The sequence below is a fragment of the Mustela lutreola genome, chromosome 1, assembly GCF_030435805.1.
Source record: "Mustela lutreola isolate mMusLut2 chromosome 1, mMusLut2.pri, whole genome shotgun sequence".
NCBI classification, from domain to species: domain Eukaryota; kingdom Metazoa; phylum Chordata; class Mammalia; order Carnivora; family Mustelidae; genus Mustela; species Mustela lutreola.
Genome location: NC_081290.1, coordinates 239723411 through 239743942, shown reverse-complemented (window position 1 = coordinate 239743942; position 20532 = coordinate 239723411). Strand labels below are relative to the sequence as shown.

Genomic DNA, 20532 nt, shown 5'->3' with positions numbered 1-20532 from the left:
GAGAGAAAGGGAGGAGGATAGAATCACAAGCAGTTTCTGCACTGAGCACAGGGCCCAATGTGGGCCTCTGTCTCACAACCCTGAGATTATGACCTGAGCTGAAGTCAAGAGTCGGTTGTTTAACCGACTGAGCCACCCAGGCACCCCAAAACTGGTGACAATTTGGACAAAGTCCTAGCTTTGTCAAACTTATGTTCTCTAGCCTTCTCTTTTTACCCTTCAACTCTTGTTTCAGGCTTTTCATTAAGATGACAGTCCTCTTGGCTAAGCTTGAGGGCATGTTGCCAATGCAAGTGGCTTAGTCTGACATAGTCATGCTTGCCTCCTGGAACACATCAGGCTTTGTATTACTGAACCCTGCCTAAATTTTGGTCCTGGGAAGTTTGATGGAGATTTTTTTAAAGAGTGTCAGTTTAGAGAAACATCCCCCAAGCCATCAGTTTAAATCAGGACTTCCCAGTCTTTTCATGTTGTGTTACACTTGAAAATGAAAAATTTATATTTGATTCACTGAAATAAAGGGAGGAGTTTGTGTATAGCTAGAGGCTATAAAGTGAGAAGCTCTAGTCCCTTGAGGCCTTGCCCATCCCCGCGAGGGTTTAGGCAGTCAATTCTCAGCCCATCTGTAATCTATTTGTTGAACACCCAACACTGCAGCATACTGATTTAAATTACTCTGGTCTCACTTGTGGCCAGAGCACATATTCTTATGGGCCTATTAGAATGTGGGGTTTGGGATATGGAAGGAGGGTCAGCTAACCCTCATTTGTGTGATTCATTTCAGAAAAATGGGTGTCACAGACCCTTCAGCAATTCTATGCTCTGCTCTTGGGAATAATGGCAATATTTAGTATATCCCTAGAGAGATGTACTCCAGATATGCTAGGGCAGGGTTCTTGCCACTGGTCTCAGATCCCCAGCTTGGAGGACTACTGGTTTAGTCACCTCACTCCATCTTATATCTCACACCTCAGCTTCTTGAAGCAATCTGACTAGAAAATGGTAAAAACATAACAAAAAGGGTCTTCTTTTTTTGCTTAAAATTTTAATTAAAAAAAAATTATTTATTTATTTGACAGAGATCACAAGCAGGCAGAGAGGTAGGCAGAAAGAGGAGGAAGCAGTCTCCCTGCTGAGCAGAGAGCCTGATGTGGGACTCGATCCCAGGACCCTGAGATCATGACGTGAGCCGAAGGCAGAGGCTTTAACCCACTGAGCCCCCCAGGGGCCCCCAAATTTTAATTTTTAAAATTTTTAATTATTATGTTCAATTAGCTAAAAGGATTTTTGTGGAGATCTTTTAAAAGATCTTTACCTGCTAACTTTATAGATCAAGGTGTTCCTTTGATTCACCATTGTGTCTGCAGGGCCTGGAATAGCACCTGCCACGTTTTGGACACTGAATAAGTTCTGTTGAATGAGAGCAAGGGTGGGAAGAAGTGAGGGAGGCCCAGAGAGAGAATGTGACTTGACCTAGGATAACATCAAGGCCCAACGACTGAGATGTTTTTATATGACTCTAGGAAATGCCAGGAGAGTTACCAGCTTTTTTTGTTCGTTCTCTTTAAATTATTTTTCCTTAATTGTCCAACTTGGCACATGATTCACACCAACCTAGAGTTGCTACAGACATGAGGGTTGGAGGTGTGGTGAGAAGGTGCACATGAGCTCGTTCCTTCTCCCAGCCTGTAGGCAGGCTCCCACAGATGGGTCCAGGGTATGAACCTGTTAGAGCTCACAGTGGTCGCAGGTGGGGACCCGCCTTATTCTTTAAAATTTTTGAAGTTGAGGGGCAGCTGAGTGGCTCAGTTTGTTGTGTTTGGCTTTGGCTCAGGTCATGATCTCAGGATCCTGGGATCAAGTGCCGAGTTGGGCTCCCTGCTTATCAGGGAATCTGCTTGTCCTTCTCCCTCTCCTTCTGCCTTTCCCCAGCTCATGTGCTCTCTCTCTCTCAAATAAATAAAATCTTTTTTTTTTTCTAACATTTTATTTATTTATTTGTTAGAGTGAGAGAGAGAGAAAGCACAGGCAGGCAGAGCGGCAGACAGAGGCAGAAGGAGAAGCAGGCTCCCCGAGGAGCAAGGACCCGGATGCGGGACCCTATCCCAGGACACTGGGATCATGACCTGAGCCAAAGGCAGCTGCTTAACCGACTGAGCCACCTAGGTGTCCCTAAATAAATAAAATCTTAAGAAAATATTTTTTGGGGATGCCTGGGTGGCTCAGTTGGTTAAGTCTCTGCCTTCTCTTCAGGTCATGATCCTGGAGTCCTGGGATCGAGTCCCACATTGGGCTCTCTGCTCAGCTAGGAGTCTGCTTCTCCCTCTGTCTGCAGCTCCCCCTGCTTGTGCTCACTCTCTCTTTTTTACAAATAAAAAAATAAAATCTTAAAAAATTTTTTTTCTGAAGTATAAATGACATATAAGGAAAACTGCACATATTTAAAATTTTGGCATATGTATATATTTACATCATGGACAAGCAAATATACTCATCACCCTCAGAAGTTTTCTTTTGTAATACCTCCATCCTGTCCCCTCCCCATTCTTTCCTGAAATCCTGAGGCAACCAATGCTCTGATTTCTCTTACTATAGGGTTTTCATTTTTAGAATTTTATATAAATGGAATCACACAGTATGTTTTTGTGGGGTGTGTGTGTGTGTGTGTGTGTGTGTGTGTTTTAGTTTGGTTTCTTTGACTCTGCATAATTATTTTGAGGTTCATTCACATTCCCTTCAGTGCTGAGTATTATTCCATTGTATGGCTATTACTGCAGTTTGTTTATTTACCTGTTCGTGGGCATTTGGGCTATGAACATTTGTTTACATGTTTTCCTTTCCCTTGCATAAATACCTAGGAGTGGAATGACTGGATCATGTGGGTTTGTATGTTGACTTTTTTAAAGAAACTGACAAATTGTCTTTCAAAAAAGTGGTTGGTTGTACATTTTATATTCCCATTAACAGTTTATGAGAGCTATAGTTACTCTGTATTGTTGCCAACATTGAGTATGATCATTCTTTTCAATTTTAGCTGTTTTAATAGGTTTGTTGTGATATCTCAGTGTGGTTTTGATTTGGGTGTTCTTGATGACTGATGATATTGAACATTTTTCCATCTGCTTATTTGCCATTTATTTATTTCATCTTTTCCAGTGAAGTGTCTCTGCCCCCCCCCCTTTAGGGTTATTTGTTTAATTTTTATTGAGTTTTGAAAGTTGTTTATATATTCTGGATACAAGTCCTTTATCTATGATTTGCATATATTGTTTTGAAAGTTGTTTATATATTCTGGATACAAGTCCTTTATCTATGATTTGCATATATTGCCCTTACTCTGTGGCTTGTCTTTTTGTTTTCTTAACAGGGTTTTTTTAAGAACAGCATTTTAAATTTTGATGAGGCCTGATTTATCAGTTTAAAAAAAAAATAGATCAGAGGTGCCTGGGTGGCTCAGTGGATTAAGCCTCTGCCTTCGGCTCAGGTCATGATCTCGGGGTTCTGGGATCCAGCCCTGCGTTGGGCTCTCTGCTTGGTAGGGAGCCTGATTCCCCCTCTCCCTGCCTCCCTGCCTATTTGTGATCTCTCTCTCTGTCAAATAAATAAAATCTTTAAAAAAAAAAATGGATCAAATATTTTTTAAAAAATGGGGTGCCTGGCTGGCTCAGTTGATAAAGCATAAGACTCTTGATCTCAGGGTTGTGAGTTTGAGCCTCATGTTGGGTAGAGAGATTGCTTAAAAATAAAATCCTAGGGAAAAAAATGGATTATACTTTTGGTATTATATGTAAGAAAGTTTTGTTTAACCAAGGTCACAGATTTTTTTCTCCATATTTCTTTCTAGAAGTTTTATATTTTTAGGCTTTTTATTTGGGTCTATGATCCATTTCAAGTTAAATTTTATATATAGTATAAGCTAAGGATCCAAAGTTCATGTGAATATCCACTTGTTACAGCATCATATGTTGAAAAGACTATTCTTTCTCCAGTGAATTGCCTTCTAACCTTTGTCAAAATATCCATGATTTATATACATGTCAGTCTATTTCTAGATTCTCTGTTCAGTTTCATTAATCTTTTAGTCTACATTCATATCAGTACCACACTGTCTGGATTACTGCAACTTTATATAAAATCTTGAAGTCAGGTAATGTTAGTCCTCTGACTTCATTCACACTTGCTTTAACTGTTCTGGGTTCTTTGTATTTCATATATATATGGATTCAGCTTACCACTTTTCACAAATAACCTTCTGAGATTTTGATTGAAATTGTCTTGAATTTGTAGATAATTTACAGGGATTTGACACATTAATGTTATTGAATTTTCTGTTCTGTGGACATGGGATATCTCTCCATTCATTTAGGTCTTCTTTAGTTTCTCTCGGCATTGTTATGTAATTTTCACTGTGCAAGTTTTGCATATCCTTTGTCAGATTTATCTTTTAAATATTTTATAGTTTTTGGTATTATTATAAATGATATTTTACAATTTTAATTTCTGATTGTTAATATTAATATTGCTAATATATATAAATATGAGTTCTGCATATTGGTATGTGTCCTTCAACCATACTGTACTTTTTTCTAGTAGTTTTTTGTACATTCTAGCAGATTTTCTACGTAGATAATCATCTTAGCTGCTAATAATAATAGTTTTACTTTTTCCTTTTCAGTCCAGATGTCTTTTATTTCTTTATCTTGCCATATTGCACTGGCTAGAACCTTTACTGCAGTGTCAAAAAGACATGGTGATAGTGGACATTGTTGAGTTATTCCTGATTTTAGGAGAAAGCATTCACCATTAAGTATGATGTTAGCCATAGGTTTAAAAAAAGAGGGATATCTTTTTTTTTTTTTAAGATTTATTTATTTATTTTGAGGGAGCAAGCAAGCAAACACATGGAGGGGGAGGGGCAGATGGAGAGAGAAAGAGAATCTTGAGCAGACTCCCCACTGAGTATGGAGCCTGACATGGGGCTCAGTCTCGATTTCCTGAGATCGTGAACTCAACTAAAATCAAGAGTTGGATGCCAAACCAACTGAGCCATCCAGGTGCCTCTCAGTGGATATCTTTTACTAGATGGATATTTGTTTCTGTTACTAGTTAACTTAGAGTTTTTGTCAGAGAGGATGTTGCTTTTTCTGCCTCGGTTGAGGTAATTATATGGTTATTAGATGTAGTTTTTTAATTTGGTGAATGACATTCATTGATTTTTTTTTTTTTTTTAAGATTTTTATCCATTTATTTGACAGAGAGAGAGATCACAAGCAGGCAGGGAGTCAGGCAGAGAGAAGGGAAGCAGACTCCCTGCTGAGCAGAGAGCCCAATGCGGGACTTGATCCCAGGACTCCGAGACCATGACCTGAGCTGAAGGCAGAGGCCCAATCCACTGAGCCACCCAGGCGCCCCCATTCATTGATTTTTGAGTGTGTGAATCAACTTGCATTCCTGAAATAAACTGTATTTGGGCATGATGTATTATCCTTTTTGTATATTATTGGATTAGATTTACTAAACTTTTGTTTAGAATTTTTGCATCTGTGTTCCTGAGGGATATTGATTCATAGTTTTTTTGGTTGTTTTTTTTTTTTGTTGTTGTTGTTGTTTTTTTGGTAATGGTCTGATTTGGTATTAGGATGATAAAGGTGGCTTCAGAGAATCAGTTGACAAGTGCTTGCTCCTCTTCAGTTTCCTCGAAGAGCTTATGTAACTGGTACTATTTCTTCTTTGGATGTTTGGCAGGATTCATCAGTGAAGCCATCTGGGCCTGGAGTTTTTTGTGGGAAGATTTCAACTTATAGATTCAGGGGTCCCTTGCTGGCTCAGTCAGTATAGCAAGTGACTCTTAATCTCAAGGTTGTGAGTTCAAGCCCCACATTGGGTGTGGAGCCCCCTAAAAAAATAAAATTAAAAATAAACTACAAAAAAATAAATAAATAAACTACAGATTTCATTCTTAAAGTAGATATTGGTCTATTCATATCTATTTCTTATTAAATGAGCTTTTGCAGTTTTTGTTTTTCAAGGAATCTTTTCATCTAACCTATTGTTAAATTTGTTGGTATTAAATTATTTGAATATTCCTGTATTAATATCTATAGAATCCGTAGCAATGTCACCTCATTCCTGATACTGTTAATTTGTCTCTTTTCCTTTTTGTCCTGACCAGACTTTTAAAAATTGGTTTTACTGATCTAAAAGAACCAATGTTTGGATTTTTAATTTTCTCTGTTTGCTATTTCATTGATTTTACTCTGGCCTTTATTATATCCTTTCTTGTATTTCTGGATTTAATTTCCTTGTCTTTTTCTGATTTCTTAAGGTAGAAGCTGAGGTCATTAGTTTGAAACCTTTCTTTTGTAAAATAGGCATTTCATGCTGTAAATCTCCTTTCAAGTAATATTTTAATGACATATGCTGATATTTTTATCTTTATTCAGTTTCAGAATACTTTATTTCTCTTTTGATTTCTCTTTTGAACCATGAATTTTATATAGAAGTGTGTTATTTAGTTTTATGATGTTATTATTGATTATTGTGGTTAGAGGACATATTTTGTATGATTCAAATGATCTTAAATGTATTGAGACTTATTTTATGGCCTAAAATGTGGTGTGTTTTCAAAAAATATTTGACTTATTTTTGTTATTCTCATTCAGAGAAAGCAATTGAACTGCGTCTGGCGAAAATTGACCATACTGCGATTCACCCCCATTTACTTGACATGAAGATTGGACAAGGGAAGTATGAGCCAGGCTTTTTCCCTAAGTTGCAGTCTGATGTACTTTCCACCGGGCCAGCCAGCAACAAGTGAGTCAACCTCAGGAATTCCCTGATCTAGCTCCCTAACCACAGATGGTGAGGGTTTTCCAGTATCTGGGCCTGAGCTGGTAGAAGACTCCTGGAATTTTATAAAGCAAATATGGGAAAGACCCAGACTGTCAGGTTGTTCACTTGTTTGAACAAGAATAAATACAGATGACAAAGTATAATTAATTCTTGTCCGTACTCTGCAAATTGAGATAGCTCCGCATGCCCGAGGCTGCAGAAAGCTATAGATAGATTGCAATAATCTCTTGACTAAATCCCACACCATACCTAGCTAGCATTGTGTCTTCAGTAAGTGGTAGTTGAAATAATTGGAGTCTGAACTGAAAGGAGATACTTTAGCAGCATTGCTCTTTTTTAGTTACTTTCGTAGATGGTTGTATCAAAGCTCAGACAAGAGTTGAATGTGTATAGTTTTGAGTCTGCATATGAAGTTTTTTGGTACATGTTTTAAGAGAACTATGTCTGTGTTCCCTGGGGAGTTTTTCTTACCCAGACACTGAGGTCTGAGCTCCTTTTCCTCAAGGTCTCTGAGCTATCTCAGGTGACTTTTTGGTGGTTTTCCCATGGCCGGTGTTGTTGCCTAGATGTTCAGGTTCTCTCCTGTCAGTAATTTGACCTTACTTTCTCAGTGCGATGTTCATAATTTATCTGCTTGAATTTTGTCAGGTGGACAAAAAGGAATGCTCCTGCCCAGTGGAGGCGGAAAGATAGGCAGAAGCAGCACACAGAACACCTGCGTTTAGATAATGACCAGAGAGAGGTAAGACACGTTAAGAGTGACAGTGATGCTGTGACTATTCTGCACTCTCCTCCTTCCCATTTCCTTGGCCTCTGGTCTAATTCAAATGTCTTAGCAATGACCTCTCCCCATAAAGAAGGGTTAATACTAGAGTTAGTTCCTGATATCTGATACTGGGACTTGGTTATGACAAATCCAGCATGTATGATGTTCTGCAAGTGACAGCTGGCTATTAACCATGTAGATCCTCTCCCTGAGCCACACCCTGTTTGTCGTCCCATTAGGAATGATGTCCCGCTTAAGAAGAGAGCCTTTCACTGTCCTTTTGGTACTCAGTCATGAATGATACTCTGAGGAGTGTGATAGGAACCTCAGAAGATAAGAGTCTAAAATTTGAGAGAATTACTTTTGAAATTTGTGAGTCTTTTTGTGTGTGTAGTGTGTAGTCTGGTAGTAAAGAAGTTAATTCTGTTAGAGTGAGAAGGAAGAAAAGCTGTACTTAGGTTAATACTGTGAATATCTGAAACTTGGGAGTGGGGGGCTTTTCTTCTATTTTTTTGTGTATTTTAATTTAAAATCGATAATCTTGACTTTTTTTCTTAGAGGAGCAAAAGACAGGAATGTTATCATCAGGTCCCTGGGGATTAGGGATTTCTGAATTGACCTCCTGAGTCTATCAGCTGAGTTTCTTAGCTCTACTGTAACTTGTTCCCAGTGAAGTTTCTATTCTAAGCCTCAGGATGGAGACCCTGTCTTAGTTGCAGAGAAGTTGTGAAAATGGAGCTTCACCTTGAGAATCCCATTTCAGGAGCTTCTCTTTGAGAAAAGACCCTGCGGTTTACATTTTATACACTTAAAACCTGTTAAAGCATATTGTTTTCATATATGTCTGATACCTCAGTGAATGGGAAAACAAATACCATTTTGTCTTTGCTGTTTTTTAAATGAATAAGAATTGCAAGGTATGGTTATGAGTTTTTAACTGCTGATTTATAGAATATGATTGTGGTTAGACATTTTGTGAAGGTGGCATAAGGGATTTGGGGTATTGGTGTTATTTTAGAAGTCTCCCTTGGGTCTTCCACCTCACCTCCACATTATTTTTTCAGCAGTGGTTATTGAGCATGTTTCCTTGGTCAAATCATTGTAGTAAGCACTTTGAAATATGAAGATGACAGGAGGTAGGCTTGTTGTCAAGGAATACCAGTTTATTAAGGGAACAAACTGATACACAAATAACTTTAGTAGAACAGTCTTTGAAAGGGCCTTGTGAGAGGCAAGTCAATGTTTGATCTCTGATTATCAGAGCTCAGTTCTACCTGGGGTAGTATTCAAACGAAGACTGAGGAAGCCATCATCTCTTTAAGCCTTAGATTCTGCCTTTAAGCCTGTTGCGGACATTGATGGGATTGTGAGAGACAAAGTTAAGAGCATTCAAGTAGAGGAAATAGAGGGTCAAAAGCTTGATAGTTGTGTGATGGAGGCTGTGGACAGAATCATTTGGAGTAAAGAGATGCAGGAGGTAGGTAACAAAATAGGAGGCAGATAGCAGTAGTTCAGGTGAAGGAATTGAAATGTCTAACCTTAGTGGTTGGTAGGAGGGGCAGACTGAGGACCAGAAGATAGAATGGATAGAATTGTACTACTGGAATAAAGTCTAGGGTGAAAATATTGGTTGCAAACTTGTGCTGCTGAGGGGATGTCATAGCGCAGTTCACTGAATTGCTGTGTGTATGTCAAAAAAAGTAGCATATGGAGAATCACCAGCACAGTGTAGAAGAACAGAAAATGGAGTTGTTGTCTTAAATGCACACTCTTATTTTCCAGGCCCTAATTTAGCAAGGCAATATACTTTATGATAGTAAGGGTAGATATTTTTTATATGGGCAGAAGAGTTAAACTCCTTGCAGTGTGGTGGAGAAAATGGATATCTCATTAGTACTCTGAAACTTGGTTGGGTTTGTACACCGAGCTGTACATGCTGCAGCCATGTTAGCTATGTGTTAGCTGTGTGTTCTTTATCTCTTACATCATTAAAGCAAAGGTAATTACAGTACTCATGGAATGCCTTTTATCAGAGAAAACTCATAATACTGTCTTAGTTTTTCTTTTTGCTGCAAGAGTTTCATTTTAAGCTTTCTACCTCCAACTGTAAGCAAAAGGAGGCAATAAAAAAGTGTGGGGTGATAGTAGTGCCCTCTTCAGGCTCTCATTATTACTGGTCACCTGTGGTTTGTGTGCATGGATCCAAACAGCCTTGATCTTTCTCTTTGCTGTAGAAGTACATCCAGGAAGCCAGGAATATGGGCAGTACCATCCGCCAACCGAAACTATCCAACCTCTCCCCATCAGTGATTGCTCAAACCAACTGGAAGTTTGTAGAAGGCCTGCTGAAGGAATGCCGCAACAAGGTGAGCCACAATTGCTTCTGTTTATGTGCTCTTTCCCTTGGCAGCCAGGGCGGGATGTGGGGGGGACTACGTCTGGGCTCTGAGCACTCTTTCTTGGTTTTAAAAATTTTGTTAATATAATGGGAGAGTACTGATTTTAAGATCCTGTTAACTTGGAATTAGGTGTATTTATTTTAAATAAATATACCGTTACTAGAGAGCAAGCACACTTTCCTTGATATTAACTTAATATGTACTTTTTAAAACTGAGAGATGGATGTACTTTTCAATTTTAGACACCTTACATTACTTAACATGAAATCCTTATAGTTGAATTGTCTTCAACAGATTAATCTTACACACAGGAAAATGTTTTTGCTTCTCTGTTTTAATTTGATGGCAGTAATATCATTATCTAGACACAAAAATTTACGGGGTGCCAATTATGTGCCAGGCCAAAGTATGTTGTTCAGTTTAAGCTTATTGTTGGGATATTTTTTCTCAATTCTACAGACAGCTTAATGTTTTTAAGCTTTATTGAGGTATACTTGATATGCAAAAAATTGCACACCTTTTTTTTTTTTAAAGTAGACTCCACACCTACTCAGGATCCTGAGATCAAGACCTGAGGTGAGATCCAAGAGTTGGTAGCTTAACTGACTGAGCCACCCAAGTGCCCCTACACACATGTTTTAATATATACATTTTGACAAGTGGGACATACGCATACCCCATGACACTGTCACCATAATTAAGGTGCTAAATATCTACCACTTCCAAAAATTTTCTTATGTTATTTTATGGGTTTTTTTTTTTGTTTTTGTGGTAACTATAAGTAACATGAGATCTATTCTCTTAACATATTTTAAAGTGCACAATAATATATTGTTAATAATAGGTGCTTTGTTTAAAAATAGACAGATCAGTGGAATAGAATAGAGTCCAGAAATAAAGCCATGATTAGTTGGTCAATTAATCTTTGACAAGGAGGCAGGAATATGAAACGGGAAAAAGATAGTTTCTTCAACAAATGGTGTTGGGAAAACTGGACGGCTACATGCAAAAGAATAAAACTAGACCACTTTCTTACACCAAATACAAAAATAAACTCAAGGATCTAAATGTGAGACCTGAAACCATAAAAATCTTAGAAGAGAGCACAGGCAGTAATTTCTCTGACATCAGCCATAGCAACATCTTTTCTAGATGTTGAAAGCTAAACAAATGCAAAAATAAACTATTGGGACTACATCAAAATAAAAGACTTTCGCACAGTAGAGGAAATAATTAACAAAACTAAAAAAATGGGAAAAGATATTTTCAAATGACCTATCTAATAAAGAGTTAGTATCCAAAATATATAAAGAACTTACACAACTCAACGCCAGTAAATGTCAGACTTGAACAGACATTTCTCCAAAGAAGGCATACAGCTGACCAACAGACACATGAAAAGATGGTCATCATCAATGAAATGCAAATCAAAACCGTAATGAGATACCACCTCACACCTATCAGAATAGCTAAAATCAAACACACAAGAAACAACAAGTGTTAACAAGGATGGTAGAGAAAAAGGACCCGTTGTGCATAGTTGGTGAGAATGCAAACTGGTGCAGCTACTATGGAAAATAGTATGTGGGTTCCTCAAAAAATTAAAAATAGGGTTCTATGTTTCAGCAACTGTACTACTGGGTATTTACTCAAAGAATACAAAAACACTAATTCAAAAAGATTATAGTAGCATTATTTACAATAGCCAAATTATGGAAGCAGACCAAGTGTCCATCAATTGATATGTATAGGAATATTACTCAGTCAGAATAAAGAATGAAATCTTGCTATTTGCAGCAACATGTGTGGATCTAGAGGGTATAATGCTAAGTGAAATAAGTCAGTCAAAGAAAAATACCATGATTGCACTCATGTGTTGAACTTAAACGAACAAAGAAAAGAGACAAACCAAAAAACAGACTCTTAACTGTAGGGAACAGATGGTTACCAGAAGGGAGATGGGAGGGTGGATGGGTGAAATAGCTGATGGGAATTAAGAGTACACTTATCTTGATGAGCTCTGAGTAATATATGGAACTGTGGAATCACTATATTGTACACCTGAGACTAATATAACACTGTATGTTAATTACACTGGAATTAAAATAAAAAAAGATAAAATTAATAATAAAAGATAAAATAAATTTTAAAAAATAAAGTGATGGGATACCTGGGTGGCTCAGTTGGTTAAATGTCTGCCTTTGTCTTAGGTCATGATCCCAGGGTTCTTGGATCAAGTCCCACATCAGGCTCCTTGCTTATCCGGGAGCCTGCTTCTCCCTCTGCCTGCCATTCCCCCTGCTTGTGCTCTCTCTCTTTCTCTGACAAACAAATTAAATCCTTAAAAAAAAAAAAAAAGTGAGACCAATTGACATGTTTACTGTACAGGTTTAGGCAGAGTAGGCAAAGAGCTGGCTTTTAACTAACATTGTGGTTTTGTGATAAGCACTGAGTAATGTATAGAGTTGTTGAGTCCCCAGTTTTGTACACCTGAAACTAATGTAACTATGTTAACTATATTGCAATTAAAATAAAAATCAGTGCTATATTGACCAGCAGACCTCTAAAATTATTCGCCTTACGTACTGAAACTTCATACCTATAGAGTAACAATTCTCTATTTTCCCTCTTTCCCCTCTCCCAGTAACCACCATTGTGTTTGCTTCTGCGATTTTGACCATTTTGGGTACCTCTTACAAATGGAATTGTGCAGTATTTGTCCTTTTGTGACTAGCTTATTTCACTTAGCATGATGTTCTCTTGGTTCATCCATGTTGCTGCAGAAGGCAGGATTTCTTTCTTTTTTAAAGGCTGAATAATATTGTTTTGTATAGTAAAATTCTATTGAATATCTGTACCACATTTTGTTTACTCATTTATCTCTTGATGAACACTTGAATTGTTTCCGTGTCTTGGCTATCTTGAATAATGGGGCAATGATCATGAAGTACAGATAGCTCCTTGAGATTCTGATTTCAGTTCTTTTGGACATATACTTAGGAGTAGGATTATTGGATTAAAATAAAACCTTTTTTTTTTTTTTTTTTTTTTTTTTTAAGGTTTATGAGATAGAGAGGGAGAAGAGTGTGTATGTGAGAAGGAGAGGGGCAAAGGGGAAGCAGACTCTCTGCTGAGTCGGAAAGCCCATGTGGGGCTTGGACAGGAGATCATGACCTGAGCCAAAACCAACAGTTGGTTGCTTAACTGACAGGCCACCCAGGTGTCTCCAAAATATGGCTGTTCTTAATTTTTCATGTTTTAGTTATGAATTAATTCCTTCCTCCCTCCCTCCCTCTTTTTCTCCCTCCCTTCCTCCATTCCTTCCGTGTGGTTTAGGAGTGTAGGTGAGGGGTTCAGTGGGGTGGAGTCTGGAACCAAAGGCCTAGAAAGAATTATTAAGACATCTTTGGTGCAAAATGGTGGTTTTATTGAGGCATGGGGACAGGACCTCTGAGCAGAAAGAACTTCAGCCTGGGATTGAGGGGTGACTGATTATATACTATGGGGTTGGGGGGAGTTAAGGAAAAAGGGAGGTTTCTGAAAGACAGGCCCTTGTCAGATTAAGGTTGTTTTCCCCCTCTAGCAAGGCATTAACATTAAGTTAGATGGGAGATTGCCTGAAAGAATATCACACACGTCCCACCTAGGGGGGGTGGGGGTGGGGTGGGGGGGTGGCAGGATATCAGCTTGTGGTTTGTCTTCACCTTGCCTTCTGTTCCCTCATATTCCCTCCCCTCCCCTCCCCACCCCCCCTCCCTCCCTCCCTTCCTTCCTTGCCTGGGCAGCAAAGTTTATTGAGAGTACAAAGCTCCCAAAGAGGGAGGGAGCCTGAGAGGATTGCCTATGAGTGTAATTTCTAATAAAAATATAGCCTGTCAACCAAATCAGTGTACCATGATTTTTGGGACAATTCAACTAACTTGATCTCTACTACACCCTGTTTAGTCATCGGTGGAAAAGAAAGATTTTCCTGCATTTTCAGTTTGTAAGTGGTGGTTGTTATGCCCCAATAATGGGTCCCTGATTAAAGGAGGGAGACTGATACAAAGCGAAGGTCAAGCAAAGCTTTATTTTGCGCCAAGCATCAAGAATCTAACTGAATGTTCGGGGCCACACCTCCTACAAGACAGGGTGACCTTCTCTGCTTCACAGACTAGCTTTTAAGGGCAAAGGCCATGCGGTGGGGCCTGGCCATGCACAGGTGGCCAATGAGATTGTAACACACACAGGAAACTCCACAGTGATGCTAGGTGGCCAATTGAGTTACAATTTACTCTAGTAGACATTTGAACCAGCCTATTACACCTTGATTGGGATTGGCGCCCAAAAGGCTCCCAAAGGGCGGGGTCCATACTCCTTGGTAACCAGGGAGACAGTATGCATCCCCCACACTGATGGGATGTCTCCACCTGGCCTGACCCACTTTTGTATCTTGGCTTTGTTACCTAAAGCTGGTTTCCGGGACTTGTCTCCAAGTAAATCCCCTGGGGGAAGGGGAGCAGGGACAGTTTCTAAATAGGTCCTTAACAGTGGTCATTTATAGGGTGAAATCCAATATACTTTCTCTTCCAGAAGAAATCATTACAGTTACTAATTAGACGATATATCAGTACTGGTATTTTGAATTCAGGTGTTTTAAAACACAGCTTCTATCGGCTTACTCTGAGTCATTGGTATCATTTTCCACACAATATTGTCTTTTCTGCTATTCTGCTATCAAGAACATTGGTGGTGCTGTCTTTCTCGAAAGAAGCCTTCTCTGTTGACTCTGAGGTTTCTTTTCCAAGTGGCTAACATTCATTCTCAGGTTTTGAGATGCAAGTCCAGGTTATATCCATTCTTTGGTTAACAATGATTATGAAATACATCCCAATATCAGAGATGTTAATACGCAGAATAATGTATTTATTAGAATTGAAGAAATACAGTAATCAGTCTAGCACTGCCAAATGGTGGTTACCATTTGTAGAGCAACAGGAACTCTTGTACTATTGGAAATGTAAATTAGTGTGACCACTTTGGAAAACAATGTGGCATTATCTAGTATTCTTCTGGATATTTTCCCTAGAGAACCCTATTTTTGCAGTGTGATTCAGGAGATCTGTACAAGTAGCTTATAGCAGCATTCTTTGTAGTACCCCCAAACAGGAAACAACCCAATGCTAATCAGCAGTAGAATTAATAAGTGAATTGTAGTATATTCATATGATGGAATGCTGTACAGTGATGGACATGGACAACAGTTGCCCCCATCAATCTGTGTGAATTTCACAAACATAAAGTTTAATGAACAAGCAAATCACAAAAGAAAATGTACAGGCAAAACTAAATCACCTCGTTTTGCAATGCAAATAAAGATGATAAGCATTTCTTTGCTTCTCTGTAGTTCTATTGTGTAGGTCAGGATAGTGGTCATTTCAGGAGTGAAAAGGTAATTTAGAGAGGACACATGGGATGCTTCAAAGATATGAATAGGCAGTGTTTTATTTCTTAACTTGGGTGATGGTTATAATAGTGTGTGAGATATATATATATATATATATATATATATATATATATATGTATATATAAAAAAACCCACATGATTATGAGGTCTTTTTTGTGTTTAAAATACTAAAAATAACAACAATGGAAAAAATATGCCAAAGTAATAAGAATTATTTTCTTAAAGGTGGAATTAGGGATGATTTTCTTCTTGCTCTTTAAATTTTTGTATGTCAGAAATTTATAACCGAATTAAATCTTAGTTAAGGACTTGAACTCAGTATTCAGGCAGAGTTAGATTCAGAGGCCAGATCTGCTACTTTTTGGCTGTGTGATTTTGGCAAGTTCCTTAAGTTCTCTGACCTCAATTTCCTTATTAGTACATTGGGAACAGTAGTAATACTTTTCTCAGTTGCAGTGTTTAATACAGTGCCTGGCACATAGTTAAAATTACCGTTATACAGTGTTTTTTTTGGTTTTTGTTTTATAACAAGCATTTGAAAATTTTTACTTACAAGTAAATTATTCTGAAAACCATAGAACACTTATGAAAGAAATTGAAGACACAAGGAAATGGAAAAACATTCCATACTCGTGGATTGGAAGAACAAATATTGTTAAAATGTCTATACTTCCCAAAGCAATCTACACACTCAATACAGTTGTGATCAAAATAACACCACCATTTTTCAGAGAGTCAGAACAAACAATCCTAAAATTTGTATGGAACCAGAAAAGACCCTCAGTAGCCAAAGTAATGTTGAAAAAGAAGAGCAAAGCGGGAGGCATAAAAAATTCCAGATTTCAAGCTGTATTACAGAGCCATAATCATCAAGACAGTATGGTATTGGCACAACAACAGATATATAGGTCAATGGAACAGAATAGAGAGCCCAGAAATAAACCCTCAACTCTAAGGTCAACTAATCTTCAACAAAGCAGGAAAGAATATTTAGTGGAAAAAATGGCAGTCCTCAACAAATGGTGTTAGGAAAACTGGACAGCAACATGCACGATCACTTTCTTATAACACACAAAAATAAATTCAAAATGGATCAAAGATCTAAATGTGAGACAGAAAAACCATCAAAATCCTAGGGGAGAACACAGGCAGCAACCTCTTTGACCTCGGATGCAGCAGCTTCTTACTGAACACGTCACCAGAGGAAAAGGAAACAAAGAACTATTGGGACTTCATCCAGATAAAAGTTTCTGCACAGCAAAAGAAACAGCCAACAAAACTAAAAGGCAACCCCTGGGATGGGAGATGATATTTGTAAATGACATAAAATAAAGAGCTCGTATCCAAAAATCTATGAAGAACTTAATCAAACACAGCACATAAAAACCCAATAAGCATTAAGAAATGGGTAGAAGGGGCGCCTGGGTGGCTCAGTGGGTTAAAGCCTCTGCCTTCAGCTCAGATCATGATCTCAGGGTCCTGGGATCAAGCCCTACATTGAGCTCTCTGCTCAGCAGAGAGCCTGCTTCCTCCTCTCTCTCTCTGCCTGCCTCTCTGCATACTTGTGATCTCTATTTGTCAAATAAATAAATAAAATCTTAAAAAAAAAGAAATGGGCAGAAGACATGAACAGACATTTCTTCCAAAGAGGACATACAAATGGCTAAGAGATACATTAAAAAATGCTCAACATCACTCAGGGTCAGGGAAATACAAATCAAAACCACATTGAGATACCCTCTCCCATTGGTCAGAATGACTAAAAGTAAAGACTTGGGAAACAACAGATGTTGGTGAGGATGCAGAGAAAGGGGAACCCTCCTACATCGTGGGTGGGTATGCAAGCTGGTATAGCCACTGTGGAAAACAGTATGGAGGTTCCTTAAAAAGTTAAAAATAGAACTATTGTATGATCCAGCAATAGTACTACTGGGTATTTATCCATAGGATACAAAAATGCTAATTTGAAGGGGCACATGCACCCCAAATTATGGAAAGAGCCCAGATGTCCATCCACTGATGAATGGATAAAGAAGATGTGGTATAGGGACGTCTGGGTGGCTCAGTCGGTTAAGTGTCTGCCTTTGGCTCAGGTCATGATCCCAAGGGCCAGAGGTGAGTCCCATATTGAGCTTCTTGCTCAACAGGGTACCTGCCTCTCCCTCTGCTTGTTGCTCCCTCTGCTTATGCTCTCTCTCTGTCTCTCTGACAAAAAATAAAACATTTTTAAAAAAGATGTGTATATATGTACAGCAGAATATTACTGAGCCATTTACAACAACACGGATGGAACTAGAGGGTATTTGCTAAGTCTGATTTGCTAAATCTAGAGGATATTTGCTAAGTGAAATAAGTCAAAAAGAGATAAATACATGATTTCACTTGTATGTGGAATTTAAGAAAATGAATATAGAGGAAAGGAAGGAAAAATAAGATAAAGACAGGGGAGGCAAACCATCAGACACCTTTTTTTTAAAATTTTATTTTATTTTTTATTTATTTATTTTTTTTAAAGATTTTATTTATTTATTTGATAGAGAGAGATCACAAGTAGATGGAGAGGCAGGCAGAGAGAGAGAGAGAGAGAGAGGGGGAAGCAGGCTCCCCGCCGAGCAGAGAGCCCGATGCAGGACTCGATCCCAGGACCCCAAGATCATGACCTGAGCCAAAGGCAGTGGCCCAACCCACTGAGCCACCCAGGCACCCAAGACACTCTTAATTATAGGGAACAAACTGAGGATTGCTAGAGGGGAGGTGGGTAAATTTGGGGTAGTTAGGTGATGGGCACTAAGGAGGGCACTTGAGGTAATGAGTACTCGGGTATTATATGCAACTGATGAATCACTAAATTCTACCCCTGAAACTAATACTATATGTGAACTAACTTGAATTTTTAAAAATATTTTTTATTTATTTTCAGCATAACAGTATTCATTATTTTTGCACCACACCCAGTGCTTCATGCAATCCGTGCCCTCTATAATACCCACCACCTGGTTCCCCGACCTCCCACCCTCCGCCCCTTCAAAACCCTCAGATTGTTTTTCAGAGTTCATAGTCTCATGGTTCACCTCCCCTTCCAATTTCCCCCAACTCCCTTCTCCTCTCTAACACCCATTGTCCTCCATGCTATTTGTTATGCTCCACAAATAAGTGAAACCGAACTAACTTGAATTTAAATAAAATCTTGAAAGAAAAAAAAATTATTTGTCCTTAATTTTGATCCCCTTGACAGGTACTTTAGATATATTTCTAGCCTTAAATGCTTACAGGTTTGTTTGGTAAGATCAGTTAAACATTGAGAAACAGAGAATGTTGAAACTGATGTGACCAAAGGGTTTTATTCAACTCTTTTCATCTCATAAATGCAAAAAAAGTTAATCCAGAGTGATGGCATCACTTGCCCAGGGTCATACAGTGATTGCTGTGTTTTTATCTTTGTAACTGGGGGATAAATACATTTAATGTCTCTTGGTCTCACTCATTTTGTCCTTCCCAGCCCAGCAGATGTACTGTGTGGGTCACCACAGCCCTCTGTAGTTGAATGTGATCCTCCTGCTCACCTCCTGCTCACCATGATTATCTAATCCTATTGATTGATTCCTTGTAGACCAAGAGGATGCTGGTGGAGAAGATGGGCCGAGAGGCTGTGGAACTAGGGCACGGGGAGGTGAACATCACAGGGGTGGAGGAGAACACCTTGATTGCCAGCCTTTGTGACCTCCTAGAGAGGATCTGGAGTCATGGGCTACAAGTAAAGCAGGTAAGGATTGTGCAGACTCTCCCTGCTGAGCAAAATCTCTTTCTCCTTTCACTTCTAGCTTTCCCACACTCTTCTAGCTGGCTGGCTTTGAAAAATGGTGCATGCCGTGTGGGATGAGAGAGCTCATAAGTACCAAATGTACTCTACAGGTCCTTTACTAATGGTACATTCCTAGTGGGAAAAGCTCTGTAATTAATATTTCTTTTATATACAGATAGCTTAACTGTCTAAGGATTTGAGAAAGGACTGCAGGAAATTGACTAAGTTTGATTTTTGCTGCTTGATAACAGAGAATTTATTTCAGAATACTCTGGAATAGCTAGTCAAGATGGACAATTTTTACTTTCATGCATTTTTTAAAAGATTTTATTTGAGAGAGAGAGAATAAGAAAGAGAGCACGAGAGCAAGGAGAGTCAGAGGGAGAAGCAGACTCCCCACTGAGTTGGAAGCCTGATGTAGGACTTGATCCTGGGGCTCCAGGATCATGACCAGAGCTGGAGTAACTTAACCAACTGAGTCACCCAGGCACCCCTACTTTTATACATTTTTTAAATTTGAAGAGAATTTGAAATCTTTTCAAAAGCAGTTTTAGGGGCATCTGGGTGGTGCAGTTGGTTAAGTGTCCAACTTGTGATTTTAGCTCATGTCATGATCTTGTGGGTCATGCCCTAAGAGATCTCATAGAGATCGAGCCCTGGGAGTCTGCTTGAGATTCTCTCCCTCTGCCCCTCTCCCCACTTACATTTTCTCTCGCTCTCTAAAGTAAACTTCTTAAAAATGGTTTTAATATGGATAAAATAGAAAATACATGTAAGTATCCGTTTATCAAGGGCTGACAGTGTGCCAGACGTTGTTGTTGAAGGCACTTGAGGTACCTTAGTGAACAAAACAGACTAAGATCTCTGCTTTTCTGGAGTGCTATTGTCATGGGTATAGAGACTGTCTACCATTATCTGTCCTTCAGAACATTTTTTTTCTTTTTTTTTTTTTCCAAAACATTTTTCTGTGTACATCGTACCTACATACTATGGATATTTAAAAATCCAACCAAAATGAGATACTTTTTTACATCCACTAAGATAACTAAAATAAAAAAGACAGTAATAAGTTTAGTGAGGATCTGGAGAAATTAGAACCTTCACACTTTGCTGGTGGGAATGTAAAATGGTACGGCCACTTTAACATTTAACAAAACAATTTAACATTTAACAAAAATATTAATCATGGTGTTGCATGACACAGTGAGTCCACTTTGAGCTACCTACTCAAGATAAATGGAAATGTGTCTATAAAAATACTTATACA

The 20532-nt window shown here is 38.6% G+C and overlaps 1 protein-coding gene across 3 annotated transcripts in view; it reads left to right on the top strand.

Annotated features, from left to right (window-relative positions):
* DENND5A (DENN domain containing 5A) overlaps positions 1 to 20532 on the top strand; it is a 96847-nt gene that overhangs the window by 57631 nt on the left and 18684 nt on the right. For all 3 annotated transcript variants that reach the window (XM_059135650.1, XM_059135640.1, XM_059135631.1), the window contains 4 exons: positions 6663 to 6813; positions 7501 to 7594; positions 9853 to 9984; positions 19074 to 19226. In XM_059135650.1, coding sequence (XP_058991633.1) covers positions 6663 to 6813; positions 7501 to 7594; positions 9853 to 9984; positions 19074 to 19226 — 530 coding nt within the window. The remainder of the gene's footprint in view (positions 1 to 6662; positions 6814 to 7500; positions 7595 to 9852; positions 9985 to 19073; positions 19227 to 20532) is intronic.